Here is a 22,945-nt window from a genome sequence, read left to right on the forward strand (position 1 = left end):
GTTTGCCCCCTTGTGAATGAAGTTTTCATAACAAGATTTTTAAAAAGTAAAATTTAAAGAGAAATGGGATATCATGAGTGCACAGGAAAATACCTATAAATTGTACAGAGCTATGGATATGGATATAGACTATAGCTATAAATTAATTATTCTCCATTTGAACAAATTTTCTTTATGAATGTGTTCTGGAGTGACTCTAAAAGGAAATAAACACAGGTAGCTTGGGCAGAAGTGGCATAAATAGTCATGTCTCCCTACAAACTCACAATATACGACAATACTGCAAAAGAAGGTGATTAATTTCTCAGCACTAGAAAATTCCACAGAGGATCTATAGGGCATAGGGACTGTGGGTAACAATGGAAGCACACCACAGATAAGAGTGAGGAAAGCAGAAAACCAGAGTATGAGAAAAGGTTGATATTACCCCCACTAAATTCCATCAGTCCATAATTTCTCTGAATGGTCCCATCTCACAGTCCAGCTTGTCATACCTGCCACGAAGAACATAAACCAGGTCATGAGTCTGTGTGGACTCATAGAAGAAAATTAAAGATACCATGTGGATTGCAGTGGATTAACTAAAAGGCTAAAAGTTAAAGATGCTATTATTAGTCACTGTGTAAATTACCACTATTGCCATATAGTTACAGATTGTATGCAGTAACAAACAACCCCAAGTCCTCATGGGCACAATACAATAAATGTTTATTTCTTGCTCACATAAAGTCAACTACAAATGTTGGCAATTCTCCAGGGAAGAACAACTGTCCTCTATAAGTTGACCCCATGCTCTGGGGTCATTTAGTCATCATGGCAAAGTAAAAGAGAGGGCTAGGGAGTTAAGCCTTTGACATTAAATGATTCTACCCACATTCTAAGCAAGTCATATCGTCCATCAAACTTCAAAAGAGTAGGGAACTGTAAAGCTTCCTTGTGCTCAAAATAGATGAGAACTGGATATTGGAGAAGGCTATCACAGCAAAGACTAACTGCAGAACTGCTATACATTCTCTTAGTTAAAATAAAGAAAGCAACAGTTTTTGGAAATCAGTATCCATTAGTTTTAAGAGATTACTAACACTTGATTGGAAGTAAGGAAATTCTTCACCATTATTCTTTCTGTGTTATATCTGCATCTTTTATCAAGATGAGAATCTTTGGCAAATCAACAAAATTTAAGACATACCTTTCTTGTTTTTTGTCTTTATTTGTTTGTGTCTATATACTTCCTTTCTCCTTTAGCAAAAATACATTTCCTCCATTTTGGAGTAGCTAAGATGATCTCTTTGTGTATATTTTATGGAAAAGCTTCCACCATCCATGCATTTTTCCCTTGACTTTCATCGATGTAGGGTCCATAGAAGAGGGTAGCCCGAGAGATGCCCTGAACCACTGTTGGAGTAAGATCAACACTCCACCAGTAGCCTGCCATCAGCTTTGGCCAAGGACAGCAAGGGGCCAAAAGAGGTCCTGTGTAACCATCTGAGCAGTGGTCAAACCAACCCAGGAAAATAGCAGAAAGACAGTAACTAAATGAGCCATTAAGCAGAGTAGGGCATATGTATCCTCCCTTGATTTGCCCAATGTTATTAGTTTGGTCCCCTCCAAGCTAGAATGAACTTGTAGGAAAAAAAGGCAGAAATTTCAAAAATTATGCAGAAAAGCCTATGCTTGAAACAACAATTTTACAGACTCGGTAACAGGCTAACATCAGTCCACCCATACAAATGATAATAGCATAGAGTGAATCTCCATTTCTGAGTAAGTTTTTATCAAAAACAAGTTCAACACTCTCAATTCTACCAAACATCTCTGCTTCTCTCTCTCTGGTTTCCCTTCTCTTCTCCTACAAAACAATTCCATGAGCGAAGGCAGTTCTTTCTCTCTGAGCTGAATGTCAATTTGATGAAGTAAGTTTCTATAACCCTATCATTGTTTGAACAACCACATTCTCCCTCATCCAAAATGAGATGTTTCTTCTTAGTCACTTTTACCCAAATTTCCTTCCCTCAGGGCTCCAGCCTCTACTGTAACTATCTAGTCAAGGCTCCCGTACTCTCCCACAAAGATATACATTTTAGAGGCAATATTGTAGCTCTTTGAGGAGAGAGCAGACTTCAGCCTAGTGCTATTAACAGCAAGAAACCTGGAGAAGTAGAGAGGCTAAGTGAAAAAGATTTAAAAGAGAATATCACTAGGGAGAAAACCCAAGCTTTCCAAATTAACCGTTGTGTTTCAAGACTGAGTTGTTATGTGCTGTTTCAAATAGAAATGCTATATGTATTAGATCAAAACTTCTAACATTTTATAGCTTTGGGAAAAATGTTTAACATATCTAGTAAGAAACCACATATCCAAACTCTTATAAAATTCATACTTCTCCTTCACCCAACCCAAATACAACCACACCATTACCACCACCATCATAATGCGAAAGCACAGTTATACTTGCACACACATGCATGAACACGTAAACACATATACATACAAACTAGAACCTCATCTAATTTCTGAACCCATTCAACTACTATCTAAGACACTTCATACCTGGGGACCCTTCATGTCTGGGAAGAGGGCCTACTCATAGTTAGGTGCTCTCAGTTCTCTATCAGGCTTCAAGGAGGTGGTGATTCACCATAATGTCTCCAGGAAATGAACTAAGAGAACTCCGAAAAGCAAGCTCTCCTCTCACACAATGAATTAAATATACTGAAAATGTAACATATTCATATATCACAGTTTTCACATTCCGTTGCTAAAGATTTCTATATAATCCTCCCATGTCACTGAGGGAGAAACTGAGACCTGAGATTACAAAACTGAGTTGTCTAAGGACACTAAGGAGTCAGCAGATAAACAAAATCGAACATTTCTGGTTCTTCATTCACCAAGTCTCACTCCCCTGCAGAATCCAAAGACCCCTAATACAGTTCTACTACCTGAAGCAATTTCACAGCATTCATGCCTATCTGCAGGCTAGCTCTAGACCCATATTTGGAAAGGTTCAGAAGAAATCTGATTACTACGTTTCCGCACTCAGACCCAAAATGAGCCCACATATTTCTGCATCGTATTAGCTTTCACTGAGAAAATTCCACACAGTATTTATTTAGACCAGGATGGCTTCAATTTACAAAGCTATATATACTTTGGGAGGAACTAATCATGTCATGTCCCAGTGGGACTGCCCTCTGCCTGTCAGTAATAGAGCTGTTGTCACAGGGTTAATACAGCTCACTGTTTTTCACTGAGAACAGAAATTATTATTTTCAGTTAAAAATTAAGAGCAGTTTACATGAGATGACTCAGACTCATGTGTGGTAATGTAGCAATTACTCAGCGCTACTATAATAATGAGGAATGATAAGGACTTTTTTTGACCAAAATATGACAGCCTTCAAAACCGTAGTTTTATTTACTGTTCACATACCTTAGTATGAGGGTAACTGGCTGATGTCATGAACTCATTTAATACAAAAAGTCTCTGAGAAACCGAGAGGCATAATTAATTTTTCAGATGAATTTAAGCCTGCATACAGGCCAAACGTTACCTGAATTCCCTCTTTTTAATGGAAGAACAAGACAGAGAAGTGAATAATGTCTTGGGTTCAAAAAGTGGCAAAGTCTCTTTCCACAGCAAGTTCTGGTTATGATAACACCATAATAAAACGATGCCATAAATTTTAACACCCTAGCTTTGCATAACAGTTTGCAGGGCACTCACACATTTACTATCTTTCTTAATTGTATAATCCCGGTGTTATATAATAAGTAGAAGGATCAGCCTCAAATCCAGTTTCATTCCAGATCACAGGCTCATAACTACAATGTCATGATGTCTTTGTTAGATTTTTGGATTCCTACCATGACTACAGGTATTGTCTTCCTCTCTCCCAAAGCTGTAAGTCAGGTGGTACTAGCCTTAATCAACTGAAAGGTTAAGTGACTTGCCACACATTCAAGTCAGTCAGGGACATCGCTAGAAAAAGAAGCCGGACCCCAGGAGTCCAGTTCACTATGTATCCTGTTTGTCTTTGCTCTCTGCCTAATTATCCCTTTCAGATATGAAACTCCTGCCCTCACAGTACGTAATGGGTATACACTAGGGGCCTCCTTTTACAGAGAAAATGCAGGCACAAGGACTCAGTGAGTTTCCTCCAGGTCAAGGGGGAATCATCAAGTTTCTACATCTTAGGTCCCTGGCCTAACAACCAGCTCAACCTTGCTTTCAATAGAACCTCCTTCCATAGGTACACAACCTTGAAGATACACACTGACCAAAAAATGTGGTTTAAAAGGAAGGAAAGGAAGAAGAGAAAGAAGAGAAGGAAAGGAAAGGAAGGAGAAGTGAGTTGGGGGAAGGAAAGGGAGGGGAAGGGGAAAGGAAAAGGGAAGGAAAGAGAAAGGAAGGGAAGGGAAGGGAAGAGAGGAAGAGGGAAGAAGGAAAACCAGAAGAAAGGAAAGGAGAGGAGAGGAGAAAAGCAGAAAGGGGAGGGAAAGGGAGGAGAGAGGCGGGGAGGAAACGAAAGTGAAAAAGTGTTTTTAGATTTCAGTAACAGGAGGAACAGAATCAATTAGGGAATGGAAAGTAGTTTTAAATTAGCCTCTAACTAGCTATGCACATTATAAAGACAATGTAAAATTCTTCACATCACTGTATTGCACCAATTTTCTAGGAGAGTCTCCTTAAACAAAAAGTAGGAATTAAATTAAAATAAGCAGTGCAGTCTTGCTTTTTTAATCAGTAATTGAGGCACTGGAGAGCCGAAGTGAATTTTAAAATATAAATATTTCTAAAATAAATGGCAATTTAACCAGCCAAATATCAGCACAGTGTGAGTGTTATAGTCATAGAAGAATGAATGGACTGAGAAACCTATGGAGTCTTCATCTTGTCAAATCAAGTAACACGCTCAAAGACCACACCTTTAATCAAAGCACCTTTAACTTAAGAAACTAACCCTATCACTGATGATAGTGACTATAAATACAAAGGTTGCTCAACCACCATACTTACCTGCATTCTTTCTTTCTCTTCCTACTTGTGATCTATACTAGCTGCCTGCATGTGCCTGGTGCTCACTCCATACAACCCCACAACATCTGATTTTTCTCCTCACCAATACTATCCTGCAGCCTAAATGTCACTAAGAACCTCCTGAGAGCAGCTCATTTTGAGATGCCTCAATACACCTTTCTTCAATCTCCCCCTTCCCCTGGGTTCCAGGACACTGCATCAAATTTTCAAGCATACTTTTAGCAGTAGAACCCTTCTTTCAAACAAGATCTTCCCTTGAAATCCTATTGATTACCATAGCTTTCTAGTAAGACATGAAATCAGGCAGCGTAAGTATTCAAAATGTGTTCTTTTTCAAGGTAGTTTTGGCTATTCATTGCATTTCCATAAATTTTTGAATGAGCCTGAAAATTTTTAAAAAACAAACAACCAAAAATAACTATCGGGATGCTTTTTTGGAATGGCATTAACTTTAAATATCATTGTAGAATTGACATCTTAACTAGAAGAAGTGACATCTTCACATCGTAATGTTAACATTATTGAGAACTGCAGTAATGGATCTCTTGATGTTTCCTCTGCTTTGGATTCATTAAGCTTCTTAAATCTATGGGTTCATAGTTTTCATCAAATTTGGAAAATTTCTGGTTTTTTCATTAGATATTTTCTGTCCCTCCTACCTCTACCTCTCTCCCATACCTCCTACACATATGAGCAGCCCTGAACTCCACCCAGTGAAACTGCTTCTCTCTGCTTGGGTTCTGTTTCCTAGTGCTGAGTCTGGAATAGTGCTCCCAGACAGAAGGCTACTCTCCTCGTATGTTTTCCTCCTCTCACAAGTCACAGCTTTGTGCTGTCTGTTATCCAAGGCCTGAAATATGTTTTGATCTAGTTTATAGTTGTGCATGGAAGAAAGGTAAGTCTAAAACTCACTACCCTCTCATGATCAAAAACAGAAGTCTGTTCATTCATATTTAAGAGCAATGCAGTAGAAAAAAATCTAAATAAACAATCTGTATAAGAGGAACTCCATGAGGCTTACAAATGTCAAAATCTGTTGGTCTTTACTCTGTTTAGTCTCTCCAGAAAAATATCTTCCAGTCTCCTTTCTAGAAATTGTAGATTTGGGATTGCTCAGGTTCTGGAGCTGGCCAGAAGAAAAATTTACTGGGGTAGGAGGAAGGTTGATCACTCTTTAAAGAGTAAGCAGAGCTTTACATTCGCCCTCCAGGTTTCAACTGTATTCTCCATCCATCTCTCCTCTAGGCTTGGTATCAGTTACCTAATTAATATCTCACTAATTCAATTTGTACAGAAATTATGCCTCTGCTTCCTTGAAAGGAGGGGTAGGAATAGATTGGATCCGCCAGAAGTAGTGACCTGGGGATCTAGTTCCTCTTTAGAGAAGATTTCAAACAACTCCCTTCTTTAAGTACCCTCCCTCATATCCATTTCCTGGTACCTAAATTTCTCTAAATCCAAAGATTTTCTATGGTTCTCCAGGTAAACTGTCTTGCTTTTTATCTAAATTGTCCTTCATAGGAACTTAATTTTGACTTTCCTCCACCTCATTAATTCATTTGACTTTTCCTCATTTACTTTCCATCTTTATATAATATTTGTGTTTGTATCACAAATGTCTCATTTTATCTAAGAGAAGTTTCATGCCTCTGCTTCCTGTTCTTTTATTATACGTCCTTGAAACATGCCTCTATTTGGTTAAGATTCCATTCTAAACTATATTAAGCTTCATAGTCACATTTTCAACAATTCTTACTCCTTTTTTTCTTGCTGTTTTTCAAGTTTTTTTTGTTCATTACTCTTTCTCGTACCCTGTTTCATCTTCATTCTTGGACTCATTTTACAGTTTGCCAAAGTACATCACTTTTCAGAGAGTGCACAGGGTAATAAAATTTTTGAATTTGTATACTGCTTTACATGTCTTTATTGTGTTCTTATTCCAAATAATATTTGACTGGGTATAGGATTCTAGGTTTTTATTCATTTCCAAGTAACTTGCATTGCTTCAGACCTCTTTTCCCACTGATAACAGCAGATGAGATCTTCAGATAAACCTTTTCAAGTTGTCACAACTGAAACTGCTGGGTAATACACCTTTGGTGGGTAGAGTGTAAGGAAAGAAATTCCTTGGAGGCAGAAATGAGTATAATGCTGCTTTTCCCTGTCCTTCCTTTCTTCCCTGAGTCTGTCTTGGGTCCAGAGTCACCTTAGGTTTGGCTGGGTTTAACATCAGCCCTAAGATCCACAATGGACCAAACCCATCTGTGATCCTCAAGCAAACAATCCCTCTTTGTTTTATGAGCTGGTCTTAAGACTGCATCTGGAGAGCCATGGATTCAATCACTGTGTCAGCGGGGGGGGGGGGGGGGGGGGGGGGGGGGGGGGCGGGGGCGGGGGCAGGTGGAATGGAAAGAGAAGAGAAGGGGAAATACTGCTCTAGCAGTTCCCCCAAGCAATCCTTTGTTAATTACCCTAATATCTGCTTTATCTGATTCTTAAGCTTGGACTTTCTCCCAGAAATCCATTGAAAAGTATAGCTGTACTCTTTATATCAGTTTTCTGTAAACTTGCTTTGTGTTGTGTTTATTCTGTTGTGGTTTCTCTACACATCCAACTCAATCTGCTATTTGCTCTCCAGAAATCCCTCTGGTTGTCTTATGGCACCTTATTGTGTTTTTTAGCATTCATTTAGATTTCCTTTTTCTTTTTCTAATATATTTTTTCTTGTTTCAATGTATGACAATGTCTGATACACAGAGGTATAATCAATATCTTCTGAAGAAAAGAAAAATGGGCATGCCTTCAATGAAAAGATGACCATAATATATTTATTCATTTATAAATCCACTACATCCATTCAAAATTTTTAATTAAGATCAGCTATGTACTAGAAATAGTTCTAAGCATTGGGAAACAGCAGTATTTCTCTTCACAAGGAGCTTATATCCTCTAGCGCCATTGTGGTTTTTTTAAATACAAGTTGAAGAACAATATAAATAACTCAACATCTTCACATGCAAATGGATGTGTGTACAATTGAGAGAGAGAGAGAGTGTGTGTGTGTGTGTGTGTGTGTGTGTGTGTGTGTATCTTTTCAGATATAATTTCCAGGGCATGGGATTGAAAAAGTAATATGTGAGGCTTGTTTTTACTGCTTTTATTTGTTTGTGTATTATTGTCCATTAGTATAGTTGATTCAGGCTCTGTTCTAAGCACTTGGGATACACCAGCGAACAAAGCAAGTAAACATTTCTGCCTTCTTGGAGATCAAGAAAAGTCAGACACTAAGCAATAAAAATAATAAATTAGGACCTTACATAGTATATTAGCAAGTGCTAAGGACTATGGGATAATAGAGAAGAGTAAGGGAAATTGCAAGTATGCTCTATGGAGTGAACAGCAATGGGATGCAATTTTAAATAGGGTGGTAAGGGTGGACGTCATTGAGAAAGCAACGTTCGACAACCACTTAACATTGAGAGTTACTTGAAAAAGGAAGAGAAAGAGCATTCCAAGCAGAAAGAACAACAAATGCAAAGGTTTTAGTGTGAGAGCAAGTCTGGAATGTTCCGGGAATAGCAAAGAGCCCATGGGCCTGGAACAGAGCAGGTAACGGTGATAGAGTGAGAGGGGAAGCTGGAGAGGAGTTGGAAAAGGTAAAGTGGTACGGAGAATGGCCCTTTATGGACCTGGCTTTTATTGCAAGAGAATTCGGGAGCCATTGGACCATTTTTTGGAAGAGTGAAATTATCTGAAATATTTTGAAAGGATCGTTGGGCTCCATTCAAATAGACCAAAGAGGGGCAAGTGTGGAAGAAGGGATTCTGATGCGGGGAGCCTTGCAGTAGTCAGCAAAAGGTGATGGTGGTGGCAGTAGCAGAGGACTTGCTACAAAGTGGTCACATTAAAGGCACAGCTGACAGAATTTCCTGATGATCTGGTGTGGGATTTGGAAGATCAGGGATGTTTCCATGGCCTGAGCAATTAAAAAGATACGGCTGCCATCACCTCAGTTAAGAACTATGGTGGGCACAGCAGGAAAAGTAGTGGAGATCAGGGGTTCAATTTAGAATCTGTTAAATTAGAGATGTCATTTCAATATCCAAGTGCAAATATCAGTGGGCCACAAGGTTCAAGAATTTAAAGCTCAGGAGAGGGCTCTGGGCTGGAGGTTACAATTTGGTAGTCATGAGCATGGAGAGCTACCTTTTTCATAAATTTGAAAAGATCATATTGGAAAGTCAGCACATAATTTTCTTACCCCATCTAATTTTCCCTATTCTTTAATGTTTTTTCGATCACAAGTTGTCAAGTATTGACTATGGTGTGTATCCCCTCCTCTCCATTCCTCTGCCACTTCCCCAGCTCAATTATCTCTTGCCTGGTTGAGATGCTCCTGTCTCCCTTGGGTTTCCTGAGGCATTCCCACCCAAGTACCAGATCAATGTGGCTAAAGCACACCTGTGATCATGCAGTGACTTGTGGAAGATGACTTGTCACCTGATGAAGTAAAGGACCAAATGCTTAACCCGCCATCACAACCCAAACCCAGACTACTTTCCCAAACTGACAACTCACTAGTCCCCTTCACACATATCATGTTCTTTGCACTATTCCTGTAAGTTCTTGCCTGAGCATCCTACACGTATTGGCTCCTCCACCAGAAATCTACTTCCTCTGTACCCTCGAATGCCTGAAACCCTGTCCATTCTTCATGGCATGATATAACCACCTACTTCAATAGAACTTAGTCGACTACCCCATCTGAAGATAACCTTTCCCACCTCGGATCCCCACTCCAAGACAAGGGGAAAGAGCATGGCAAGGGTAACATTTTCCAAAGTGAGGGCAGCAAGACAGAGACTAGCCCCAAGACAGATTCTGAGAATAAAGGGTACCATGGACAAACAAGTTTGGGTAATCTCTATATAGTAGCCTCCTCTTAGAAATTCACATTATGTATTTATATATGGAATGCTCTCAAAAGTCTTTGGTAAAAAATATAGAGAAAACTTTGTGTAACCCAGCTTTTGCAAATGTATTAGACTTTGGAACTTTTTTTGTCATAGAATATTTACTAACATTCTATGGAACTAGTGTTCCAAGGTTCTCACATAATATTTGGAGCTGGAAATCTGGATTTTAGTTTCAATTAAGTAACCATCAGTGCTGGCTTTCCTTAGGCTCAGGCCCAGATTAGGCAATTATGTATCCTAACACAGGTCACATGTCCACGGGCCCAAGCAGGGAAACTAGACATTCCAATATCAACAGGGTAACGAGACATCCCAGTACTGGTATCTCCTAGACATTGGCACTAGCCTAGTAGGTTTTGACAGACATGTGCCTCTGGTTTCTAAAAATGGCTTACTTGCCCCACAATGACTCATGGCCAAATGGGTTAGGATGCCAAATTACTAGCTGTGTGATCTTTTCAGGTCACCTTTCTTTATGGACCTCAGGTAACTTATCTCTCAAATGAAGGAACTGGTCTTGATGATGTCCAGCTTTCCATCCACCTGCAATGAAAGACTCCATGTTTCCTTCTTTGAAGCTCACCTACTTGCATTCATGGCCTCCTCTACTATCCCCTGAAGGTGGGATCTTTTTCCACATAATTTTTTATCTCAGAGCATGGCAGAGGACCTTGAACACAGTTGGAACCCAGTAAATACATGCTGCATAAATATTTAAAGATGTCTTAAGCATTCAAGGCTCAAAAAAATTCAAAATTAGTCTTTGAAATAATGAAAAAATAAATAAAATCTAAGGAAGTAAAATGACCAAAATAGCGCTACAGAGAAATAATTCTGTATCATTTTCTAATACTGCTACTAGCAAACTAGCACTGCCAATAAAGATTAACACTGGGTATTTAAACTGTGTGAGGCATAGTTCTCAGTGGCTCATGTGTTAAAATCTTCACATCAACCCCATTAAGGTGGGCGCTATTCTTGCCCTACTTTCAGATGAGAACATTGAAACACAGAGGGGTTAAGTAACTTGCCTGAAGTCCCTCAGATAGCAAGTATAGCTCGGAATTTGAAAGATTTAAAGGAAGTAGCTTTTACAAGAGAATCTGGTATATCACATGGCACATAATAGGCGCTCAATAAATGTTTGTTCCACATAAAAGAGATGAAAAGAGAAAAATATGAGAAGTGCTTTCATAAAAGGAAAGACACCTAAGGGAATAGGTGCTTAAGAAATATTTTTTTTTTTTATGTGTACTGTGAGAAGGGTGGGGAGTTGTAAAAGATTATCTGATATATTTCCAAAGAGCCCTTAGCCTCTGATTTCAATTCACAAAAATCCCTGAGGAGGCTGTGGAATCTCTCACTGGGGACTTTTAAGAACATGGCTTAGGAGAGCTACTTGAAGGAGGTGGTTTAGATGATTTCAAAACAGAGGAATTGAGGTAGAGAGGCTATAGACCAAATGACCCTACAGTCCTTTTCAGTTCTAATTTTCATGTAATTTTCTCAGAAGCCAGTTTCCAGTCTGTTCTCTGTAGAACGGAGATGGACTGGATGGACCAGCAGATACTGCCTTCCCACCAACTGAGGATGGTGGAGTAATTTGGAAACCTTCCAAAAGGGCTTGGTTAGATTGTAGGCCATTTATTTCATGCAGAAATAAACCACAGAAAGCCGCTTTAAAACATGCATGCAGAAAGCAAGACAAAATGTCGAGATTATCTGTTTAGAATTTGCTTTAAAAGAGCCTGGGCAGCACTCATTTATTTTTGAGAAAATATATGATTAACTATAGTTAACTATGAATTTAGATGTTGTGCATTAGACCAGCTCCTCAAAGTTTGAGAGCATTTAATATTATATATCGCTGCCATTTGGACTAAATTGTTTTTTTAATGTACACAATATTACAAATTTAATTTGAGCTGTTTGAATCAGTCTGTAAAAAAGATTTGATTATACCTGAGTGTTCTGGCCCCGGCTTTTTCGTATCTCAGTAATCTTGGCGGTAATTGGCTGATTAGGCGTCTCACACTCCATCTTTGCCTCAGTTTCCATGGTAATGTTACAGGAGCTATTATAGATGAGAACTTCATCTCTTTCCACTTTAGGGCTGAAACGAGAGGGGAGGTTAAATGGGGTGTCATCAATCTTAATGAAATGCAATTATTTTTACTCTTATTAATCATTGCAAGCCATTAGCTTGTGGCAACTACAGGCCACCATTTGTCAAATTTTGCAAATTTCTGTAATTTTGTTTCCATTCTTTTATTGTTTATTTGTTTTCTCTTTATCTGCACACCCTGCAATGAAAATGCACATGGTAAATATCTTTCACCGAGGCCTTTCTCTTTTCCAAATCTATTAAGAACATTAGCAAAAGCTTCTCTGAGACTGACTTAAGCAATGTGCAAACAATACTTCCAGTTCCAAAAATGGAAGCAAATGTTGGGGAGAGGCTTTTTTTCCCCCTTTTTTCCTTCCCTCTCCCTGTTCTTACTCACACTTAGTGTTGGGGGAGTGAATTGCCTGAATCCCCCTAGGGCAGATGGAGAAATTGGAAAACCCACACAACTGGCTAACCGGTCCCTAATTCCAACTGTGAAAAAATGAGCTCATTTAGGCTTTCAATTCCCTCTCCCCAGCTGATGGCAATGAGGCTCTGTTGCTAGTAGTGGAACATTAACTTAGTAAATTAATTAAACTTACTTAACAGCCCAGACTAAGGAGATTCGATATATGTGCCAGTTATACTACCAGCCACTCGCTTTAAAAGTCCTCTTCCTTTAAGGAGAGAAGCCAGACTACATTTAAAACAAAAAACAGCATTACAGAAAGTCTAAAAAATGTACAGTCTAGAAGAGATGAGTGCATGGCTATTGCTGGGTATTGTCCTCAACAGGTGTGATATTTATCCAACAATAATCATGGCTTTAGGCATTATTATAACTGACTCAAAGATTATTAGTAATAATAATGCATGATATTTTATGCTTTTCAGTAATTTCATACATATGCTTTCATTCAAGCCAGTAAAGTAGGTAAAGGTGTAAAAAAAAAAAAAAAAGAAAGAAAGAAAGAAAGAAAAAACAACAACAAAAACACAACCCAAAGAAATCAGAGGATTTGCACAAACACAGAAGTATGGCAGTTCCAAGATTAGAACCCAGATGTTCTGTCTCCTAGAGTAGTACTCTCAGGTTTTGAGAGGCTAAATTGAACACTGGCCATAAAGATGAAAGGTCCCATGGGAAGACCAGGAGGACTAGTGGAAAGGGCAAAAGGTCATTGCTTGAGAAGCTAAATCATATTGAACTAGAGCATTTTTTTTTCAAATCAGTGTAAAAATGGTTGCTCCCACAATTTGCTAAAGAGAATGATTAGGATAACTACCACAACTACTTAAAGAGTTTTTCTTAATGCTCAAACACTCCCAGCTTCTTATTCACCCGAGACATGACTTTCATACCCAGACTTACTCCTCCAGACCTACTATAAACTGCCAGTGTTTTACATCATGAGGCCCAGAACCGAATGCACATGGTTTGGACTGACCACTGGGGCTATGGTCTCCCTTATTCTGAGCCCTCCCTCTTATGGCACTCAACACCATGTTGATTTTGTGGCCCCCATCCTTAAATTAAGATAGTAGTAAACTCATAGTCTCAGAGCTGCAATGACCTGAGGATTTTGCCATGCTGTATGTGTTCAAGTGATTTTCTGAGAAGCATTAGTATGCAGAGGGTTAGGCTTAAAAGCAGACCAACTAGACTTGAATCCCTGAGCAGATGTTTACTATCTATATGACACTGTGAAGACATGACTCTCTAAGTTTTGATTTGCATGTTTATAAAATGGAGTTACTAATCATCGAGTGCCTATTATATAGAGGTATTGAAGTAATGGAGCAAAATGAAGCCTACAAATGATTTGCACAGAATCTGGCACACATTACGTGTCAGATAAAGGCAGCTCTTGTTGTAATTTTTGGTGGTAGCGGTGTTGGTGGTTATTATTGTTAAAATGTAAATGTGGACATTTACGTTCATTGTTGTTACATGTCATCTCACTGATGTGGACCCATTACTCAAATACATTTTGAACCTGGAGCCTATAATGTAGCTACAAATCCATTTAGCTGAGCCATCATCTAGGGGATAGATAAAGCCACAAGGTAAATATAGCATTTGCTTCAGGAGTGTCAGTTGTACTTAAAGATTCAAAAAGAAAAATCAAAGTAATTTAACTTTTAAAGTGTAATGTAATATTTAGATAAATATGGAAATATGATGGAAGAGAATGAAAAATTGACATGGACTTTTCAAATGAAGTACCTGACTTCAAAGCAGCTTGTTGCTTGTGTCAGGCCATTTTGAGCTTTGCAGCTAGAACCTTTCTTTTGTTACTGGGGGTAGAGGGGATATTTGGAACAGTTCGAGAAGCCCTCCCTCTTTCGGTCATTAATCACTTTTAAAAATCTATCAGAAAGGAAAGGAAGTTGGTTCACCACATTATCGCATTCCTTAAGAATTCGTCCCCGGATAGCTACTTTCATTTTTGAAGGCTCACAAACCATCTGATTAATAATTCATTCTGGAATAGTGTCAGTGATAACACAAGCTTAGTTGTCTAAATTTTTCCCCCGTTTTACCTTCTTAGGCAAATGAAAGAATATTTGCTCATCGCCTTTCTCTCTTGTGTGCCCTCCTCTCATGATCACTAACAGCAGTGGATCCTCAATCGAATGAGCAAAAGCTGGAAAACTGACTTGAACTCGAGCAAAAAAGTGACCAACTTCCTATAGAACCTTGGCTGGTCTCACGCTTTCACCCTCCTAACAGGCCTTCCTCTGCCCTTTCGAGGATTTTTGTAGGAGTAAAATGGACTAAGTCACTTCCCTCTCCTTCTGCCTGTAGCAGTGCACTGTCTTCCCCAATCATGTTCTTCTTGTTCTGAAAGAGTTAAAACCACTTTTTCTTAGCTTAGACTTATTTATAAGCTTTAGCTCATATTTCTTTTTGTATTTGTCCCTTATTATCTCACTAGAGATTTTGTCTTTTAAAAAACCATCATAAAAATTAGCAGAACATCAGAATATCAAAAATAGTCTAACATGTACAAAATGTCAGTTTCTTCATAGCTACTATTTCATATTTTCTTCCATAATAATCCTATGAATTAAATAGTGCAGCGACTAGACTTAAATATAAATATAAACGTGTGTGTGTACAGCAAGAGATACATGGATATAGATAACATGAATCTGTATATACACACACATGCACACAAATGTTAGCTGTGAGAGAATGTGATAAAAATTTTGGGCCCTAATGATAGCAAAGAGAGCTCTAGAACCTAAGTTTTCTGATCTCTGGCCTCTTGTTCTTTTAGTTGGTCTAATCAGATCTAGAAGTAAGTGGGTAATCTTCCTGTATGCACTCTCTAGGATAAGCAACAAAAACACTTGCAGTCATTCTATCTCCCTCACTTAACCTGAAATTGCTTCCTCTGGCTCTGAAATCTCATTGAACCTGCACAACTCAGCCAAGACTCTCATCACTGCTGCTGACAGCATGGCATCATGTTGAGTGCATCATGAGTCAGAAGCTTTGGGTTCTGGTCCTGGCATTGCCAAGGCTTGACCGTGTGTGTCTTTGGAAAGATACTCAATCTGTTCTTAAAATAGTATCTAAACTCCTTACTACAGCCTCAAGGCCTTATGTACCTCTCCTAGCTTATCTAGAGCACCCCCCCCCTTTTTTTTTTCTTTTTCACTCTACTGTCCCTCTGGCCTCTGACAGTTAATAAAACTTGATGGGTCTTTTGCATTTGCCATCCTCACTGCCTGATTCTCCACAATGACTACTTCTTCTTCTTAGCTCATTATAAAAGAAACTTCATCAAAGATGCCTCCTCTGAGCAAGTTGTGTAAGCTACCCCCCACCATTTTCTCTCACTTTATAGCCATAACTATAACAGGTGATTATCTTGTTAATTGTCTGGTTTTCTCCCTACTTAACAGCCTGGATTTTGCTGAGTTATTCACCAAAGAGACACCAGCTCATGACACAGGACCTGGAATGTAATTGGAACTTGATAAATACTGGATGGATAGTAAGATGGATGAATGGATAAATGGATGGTTTTTGCCACAGATGCACATGTTTACCATTGCCAAATTACATCGAATTTATTGTGGTAGTGAGTAGCAGTGAAATAAAGCATTTAATGGGAATGAGTTCCTTGCAAAGATTCTGGAAAGTAGTTCTATGGGTTCACATGTATAATTTAGAGAGGGACCAAAGTAAGCCATTTGGAACATGGTTTTCTTAATGCCTCTTGTATAATTTATTGTATATTTTCTGGTTATTAAATTAGTACAAGTTCACTGAAAAAGATACTTCAATGAAAAAAATAAATATCATCAGTACCACAGACCCCTAGAAATAGGGACTATCAATGTTTTAGAATACATCCTTCCAATCTTTTCTCTAATTACCTAATATACGTATAAATATATATATATTATATGCATCATTAGAATTAAATTGATACAATATTTTGTGACCTGCATCTTTCACTTTCCAATATAATGTAAGCATTTCTGTCTTTGATTAAATATTCTACAACATGAGTTTTAAAGGTTTCTTAGTATATTATCATTTGAATGCATTTTTTATTATTCAATACTTACTTCAAATTTTGTTATTATACCTAAAACTTCAAAGAACATGTTTTGTCATATTACATATTTCTGACTACTTTCTTAAAGTCCTAGAAGTGAAACTGCTGAGTCTCTAAATCCAAAGAATAATAAGGTTATTAGTGCATGTTGTCAAAGTTAGTACAGGTAGTTAGTACAGGTTGTACTAACTTTCCCTCTTGTTGGAAGCAAAGAGCAGGGCTGGTTCTGCTCACCCTAAGTATACACTTTAACTCACAGGGCCCTCACTTTCATTCTTACTCAAGAATGCACACCCACTTTTGTCTGCTGCAATATCCAGAACACTGAGTAGCACTTTCAGAATGATATTAATAGATAAGGGTATAACTTCTTTTGTTGTCTTTTGTTTTGTTTTTAATGTGTTTATTAGTTGTCAGAGCAATAAGGGGCAAAACTTTTAATGGGATGACTCAGCCACCTCCTATAGCAATTAGGAAGGGCCTAGAAAAACTTCGAAGGAAGTTCTTCTAGTTTTGAAGATCTACAGAAAGCCTGGAATTTCGTGGAGCCAGGAACTGTTTATTTCTTGGTGCCCAGGAGCAGTGAGTTCTGAAATCCAGTCTCACCTGAGTACAACCTCCAGGCCCCCGTCTCCTATGTAACCTCAACAGGACTCTTCCTGCCTTTCTAGGGAGCAAGCGGCCAAGGGAGTTCCTCTGACTAACACAATCCTCTGGTGGCAAATTCATACTAAAAGTGACTCAGGACATTGAAAAGGCAGACTATCATGAAAAGGGCCAGTTATCTCTTTGATTCTGGGTACTGGTCTTCTTTAGTTTTATTTTTTTTTTAATGGAAAATAGGCCTTCATTGAATAATCAGATGTAACCACTACATATAGATAAGTAAAGAGGATACAAGGTCGTGTTAAGCAATGAAAACTCAGTGCATAGAAAAGGAAAAGCTTGTGCGACTTAAGGCCAACCAGTTAACAACATGGTCACATGTTTTCTATAATTTGTTTAGAAAAGGAGGTTTTACCTGGAAAGTTGTGATATTTGTTTGTTTTTTAAGTTCAAAACAATCTTTATAAGCTTACGGCTTCTAAATCCTAGATCTATAGTAATTTCGCCTGCACATCCCCCCTTGTTTTGAATAAACGTTGTACAATCTGCTGGATTTCTCTGTGACTTTTTTTCATACTTGTGAATCTGTTTGGAAAGAAAAGAAAAAGGAAAGGGGAAAAGAGCCTTCTGTTTTTCATAATGTCTAATCTTTTCCCCATTGGCATTCACCAGATGTTGCCTTGGATCGGAAGATAAATATTAAAATCTAAGCAAGAACAAAGCAGGCTGTTTACTGGGCAGATTTTTCAGATGTTCTCTTGAACACTTGAAAAGACAGGAGATGCTTTGATATGCAGGCTGGCTGGAATCCACAATAAAATGGGTCCCTCCAACAAGAGTGGTGGGCCCAGGGGCCACGTCCACCCAGCCTACAGATCCTGATGCCTACACCAGTCCTTTGGCCATGCATTCACAGGGAAGGTAAGAGGGAAAGTGCAGGGTTACCTGATGAAGAGACCCGAGAACGACGAAAAGACTGACTCCGTCCAGTGATCTGGTGCAAAGAGGCATTGGGAACTTTCTTCACAAATGTAGAGGTAAGGCCATGATTCAGGCAATCTTTCTGTCCCCATAGAGACGGTCAAATCGCACTGCACGTAGGTGAGGCTGGAATTTTCACAGCTCTCCTCCTCATGTCTCAGGTCACACAGGGAAGCCAAGGACACTGCAGGAAACAATCACCTTTAGGTTAGGTAATAACCATGGAAAGAACCAAAGGCCTCACATTGTTACATAAGTGAAGTTCATGTGCTATCCTTTGATTAATAGGAAAATAATGTTCAGTTTTAAAAAAAAAAAATGTATTATGCATCCATAACACATACAGAAGAATAGAAGTAATGTTTTCATAAAATATGAATCATCATAAAAGAAAAATTCATGTGACTCTACCAGCCACCATAAGGTCTAAAAGAATTGCAGTACTCTCAAATCTGTGTGCTCCTCACAAGTTCACCCCCTTCCTCCTCATTCTCAGAAACACTTGCATTTTTAAAATAGTTTTCACTATTTTAATGGCCTTCCACTCCTAAAACAAGAGATTTGGGGGATTTATTTGTTTGTGAATCTTATAAAATAGAATACATGACACAATATTCTTGACCTGATTTTTTCACTCAATATTATATTTCCAAGATGTATCCCTATTATCACATGTAACTGTTGTTTGTGCATTTTTCACCGCTGTTCAATACTGCATTGTATGAACATACAACAAATATTTCTCTTTTCTTTAACCAGTGAACTTTTGGATACATCCCTGTTTTTGCTACTTCAAACATATACAGAATTTTACCTAGGTTACATGCCTTAAAATTTCTTGTTTATAGGGTAAGTACAAGTTCAACTTTACAAGACAGAGCCATATTGTTTTCCAAGTGGTTGTGCCATGTTACATTCCTACCAGTTATATTTATTTATGAGTCCACATTACTCCACATAATTGTCAGCACTTGGGATTATCAGACTCTTAATTTTGGCCAGTCCAATGCATATACAGTGGCATCTCATTGCAGGTTTAAATTGTACCTTTATCTTCACTTTTTAGATCAAACAACTTTTTACGAGTTTAGTAATAACTCATGTTTTCTCTATATGAAATTTTTTATTTCTGTCATTTGCCCTTTTTTCTACTGGAATGTTTGTTTTTTCTTATTGATTTGTGTTCTTTATATATTCTGAGTACTAATCCTATAGAGGTTGTGTGGTTACTGATACCTTCTCTAGGTTTGTGGCTGGACTTTTCATTCCCTTAATGGAATCTCTTGATTAAAAGAAGTTCTTCATTTTTGTATAATAATGGCTATTATAATTTCATAAAAAAGAAAAGCAATTTTTTGAAGTCCTTTGACCCTTAGGTCATTTCTTTCTGGATCATGAGATACAATGTTAAAAGCATCAACAAGGCTGATCAGCAATTATCTTTAATAGGAAGATAAACAAGTCTCTACATGATATGGTTTTGCAGCAGTTCTTTCTGAAAACTTTAATAACATAAAAAAGAAATGAGAAAAAATTTTCCCTAGCCTTCTACCTCTGCAGCTAACTTGTCCATGCAGGTATAGGACAAACTTTATTTAGAACCATGGCCTTGAACCTAAGCCCTGGCTACATCACAGTGCTGCATACGGCAAGAGATAAATAAGTAGACATGAGAGGGTTTGCAGTTATTTAGTCACATTGTTGTTGCTCTTGCATTCAAAGCACTTGACACACAGTAGGTTCCCTGTGAATGTGTTCCAAATGAATTATAGCAATTGAGATGGCTGACAAGTAAGACTCTCATATGGATAGACAAAACATGAGAATTTTCCAGTTAGTAAGACCTAGGGCAAATAAAAACAGTCTCAACATCTATAAAATAATGAGCTCATTATGGGTGATTAGGTGGATGCAAATTGACAAGGTAGATTATGAAAAGTACCCAAGGCTGGGATCAGAATCCATGGATTTTATTCAATGTTCTGCCACTAAATAGCTATGTAACCTTAATCGCTTTAGCTTTTTATGCCTCATGGAAAAGTTAAAGTTTCCATGAAAAAATCATGTGGTATAATTCAAGGTATAAATGCAAGATATCCAAAGATCAAAGATTTTGCTGATTTTATAAATATAAAGTTATTAGGTTAACCTAATGAGATGTTTTACCAACCCATCATGTGTAAAAGCAAAATTCTTTTTTTTTTTTTTTTGTCAGAACCACAGTTTTGGGGAAAGATAAAGCTAGATGACACTAAAAGCAGCAAAAGAACTTTTTTAGAGCTGCATATTTAACGCCCCCTGCCCCACTGATGAAAAGAAAACACATTTGTACTGTGGTATCGGAACAAGCAAAACAGTAATTAAGAAAGTTTGAGTTCTAGGCCATCATCTACATCCTGGAATGTGAAACATCGCTTTCTTCATTGTGCAAAGTCAAACCAAGAAATATAACTAAAAGCAAGGGTCAGAATTCAAAGTGACCTTAGCAAATTAGAGAAGTTAACGGATATAAACAAAAGACCAAATGAAAATAGTAAGGCAGTAAACCACAGAAGAAAATAAATCATATAAATATAAGATGAGGGAAGTCCAGCTGTGCACAGTCATGTTAGAAAGGAAACAAAAAAAACAACGACAAAAACAAAAACACCTTGGAATAATAGTAGGTAACAGATTATAAACCAGCAAGACAGCAGTGTAATTTAAAAACAAATATGAGACCAGATTATATGCAGGAATTTTATGATGCTATTCAGCATGGCCAGAACTTGCTTACACACAGTAGCTACCTAGTTTTGGGCTTAAAATTAGGAAAGAATGTCAGAATTCAGAGAGGGCTCAGAAGAGAAATACCAAAATGTTTACTTGTTAGAGAGTTTTAGATTTATCAAGTTCCAACAATTTGCATTTCTAACAGACTCTCAGGTGATGCTGCTATTGCTGCTCCAGCAAAAATAATAATAATTAATAATAATAATAATAATATATTCTCAATAAATCTCAATAAAAATATCGAACCACTGCATTAGAAAGACTGAGATTATTCTGCTTTCTGAAGGGCAGCCAGCTGATTAAGGATGGAAAAAGGTGTGTGTGTTGGGGGTGGGGGAGGTCTGTTAGTTAGACAAAAGGATGAATTTCTCTGAGAATGGCAACTGTGAAACACATAAGTGTCGCTGCTGTGAAATCATCCTCTAAAAAAAATTTTATGAAATATAACAGATTCTTAACTAAATTGGTTATATGTGATCCTATTTGAAAGTAGGGGAATTGTTAGTAGTTTCCAATAATTTGTGAAACATACTCCCTTTGATCATTGATGTCCACAGACCTACTTCATAGGGAAAAAAATATGTAATCATATACAGAAAATATTTTATTCGATTTCAAGGGGGTGATAGAATCCCCAAGTAACATTCTTGATCTTAAGTAAGAAACCAGTAGAATTGGTTTCTGCCAGTTTCTTCCTACCTTTAGACACTATAATTAAAATACTTTTTTTAATAGAAGAGGAAAATGAGTCAAATTATTCTTTTCCTAAAATGAGGCGCTCTTGCACAATCAATAAGTATTTGGTGACACCTAGTGGCAAGGATAAGAGTTACAGTTTCCAACTCCTCTTCTAAAATTCACTGAATGTTGAGAAGTCCTTTTCTAAAACTTAATCGAATCTTTTAAAATATAATAATATTTATTATTCCTCTCCTAGGATTTTTCACACTTCCAATACCACAGTTAACTGACCCTAAATCCTTGGTGATTTCTATCTTGTACTTCCAGTTAAAATTAAGTGTCTTGAAATAATACCAAGAGGCTTTAAAAAGAAGTTCATTTAAGCAGTATATATAAGAAAGCCTTTTTTTAAAAAAAAACTGTAGCAGCATTAGTTAGTTAAATATTAGAGCCTAAAAATGTGGAGTCTTGGTTTTCTGTTTCCACAGTTCTCTAACTTCTTTATTTATTCTTTCATTAAGCATTAATTTTGCACATACACTGTGCCAGTGCTATGCGCAAGAGGTAGAGATGAAACAGACAACATCTAAAACTTGCATCTTTCACTGTATCTTAAGTTTCCTATTGTGGAATTTTTTCAATTGAATTTATTGGGTTTCCCATTGTGGAATTTTAAGTGGAATTATCTTTCTTACACAATGTTCCGCTTACATATGTGATAATAAAAAACTCAGTTTCTAGTATTTTAAAACAAGAATTGTTTCTTCTTCTCTTTCACCTCCCACTTCCTTCTTGCCTAAAACAATCCAATGTAAACTGCCACCACAATAGTATTACCCATCATGAAATTTTTGTCCAAGCTCCGATGAAGTGATGCTTTATAAATCTTTCACCCACATTCGAGTTGCGGACACATATTAGGAATGTAAGTTAAAGCACTACACAGAAAGTATGTGTTCAAATGGTTTTCAAGTGCATAGGTACAAGATCTATGATTATGCAAACAAGATAATCACCTGGCTATCCTGTTCCTACGGTGATAATGGCAATTTCTTTCCTTTGACTTTTTCTTTTTTTTTTCTGAGCTCAATTATGGGTAATTACCCTGTGTTGTAAAGCCCCATTATGGTACTATCAAAGCTTTGCACCTTCCTTTTTAAGAAGCTTAAAGCAGTGAGAGATCATGGTATTTTACTGAGTAAGG

The 22,945-nt window shown here is 37.7% G+C and overlaps 1 protein-coding gene across 11 annotated transcripts in view; it reads right to left on the reverse strand.

Moving 5' to 3' along the window:
- The window catches only part of PKHD1 (PKHD1 ciliary IPT domain containing fibrocystin/polyductin), a 405,020-nt gene that overhangs the window by 315,035 nt on the left and 67,040 nt on the right, over positions 1-22,945 (reverse strand). For all 11 annotated transcript variants that reach the window (XM_036218764.1, XM_036218741.1, XM_036218730.1 and 8 more), the window contains 2 exons: positions 18,253-18,472; positions 11,980-12,130 (listed from right to left, as the gene is read on the reverse strand). In XM_036218764.1, the coding sequence (XP_036074657.1) occupies positions 11,980-12,130; positions 18,253-18,472 (371 nt within the window). The remainder of the gene's footprint in view (positions 1-11,979; positions 12,131-18,252; positions 18,473-22,945) is intronic.

Source organism: Rousettus aegyptiacus, unplaced genomic scaffold (assembly GCF_014176215.1).
Source record: "Rousettus aegyptiacus isolate mRouAeg1 unplaced genomic scaffold, mRouAeg1.p scaffold_m13_p_1, whole genome shotgun sequence".
NCBI classification, from domain to species: Eukaryota; Metazoa; Chordata; class Mammalia; order Chiroptera; family Pteropodidae; genus Rousettus; species Rousettus aegyptiacus.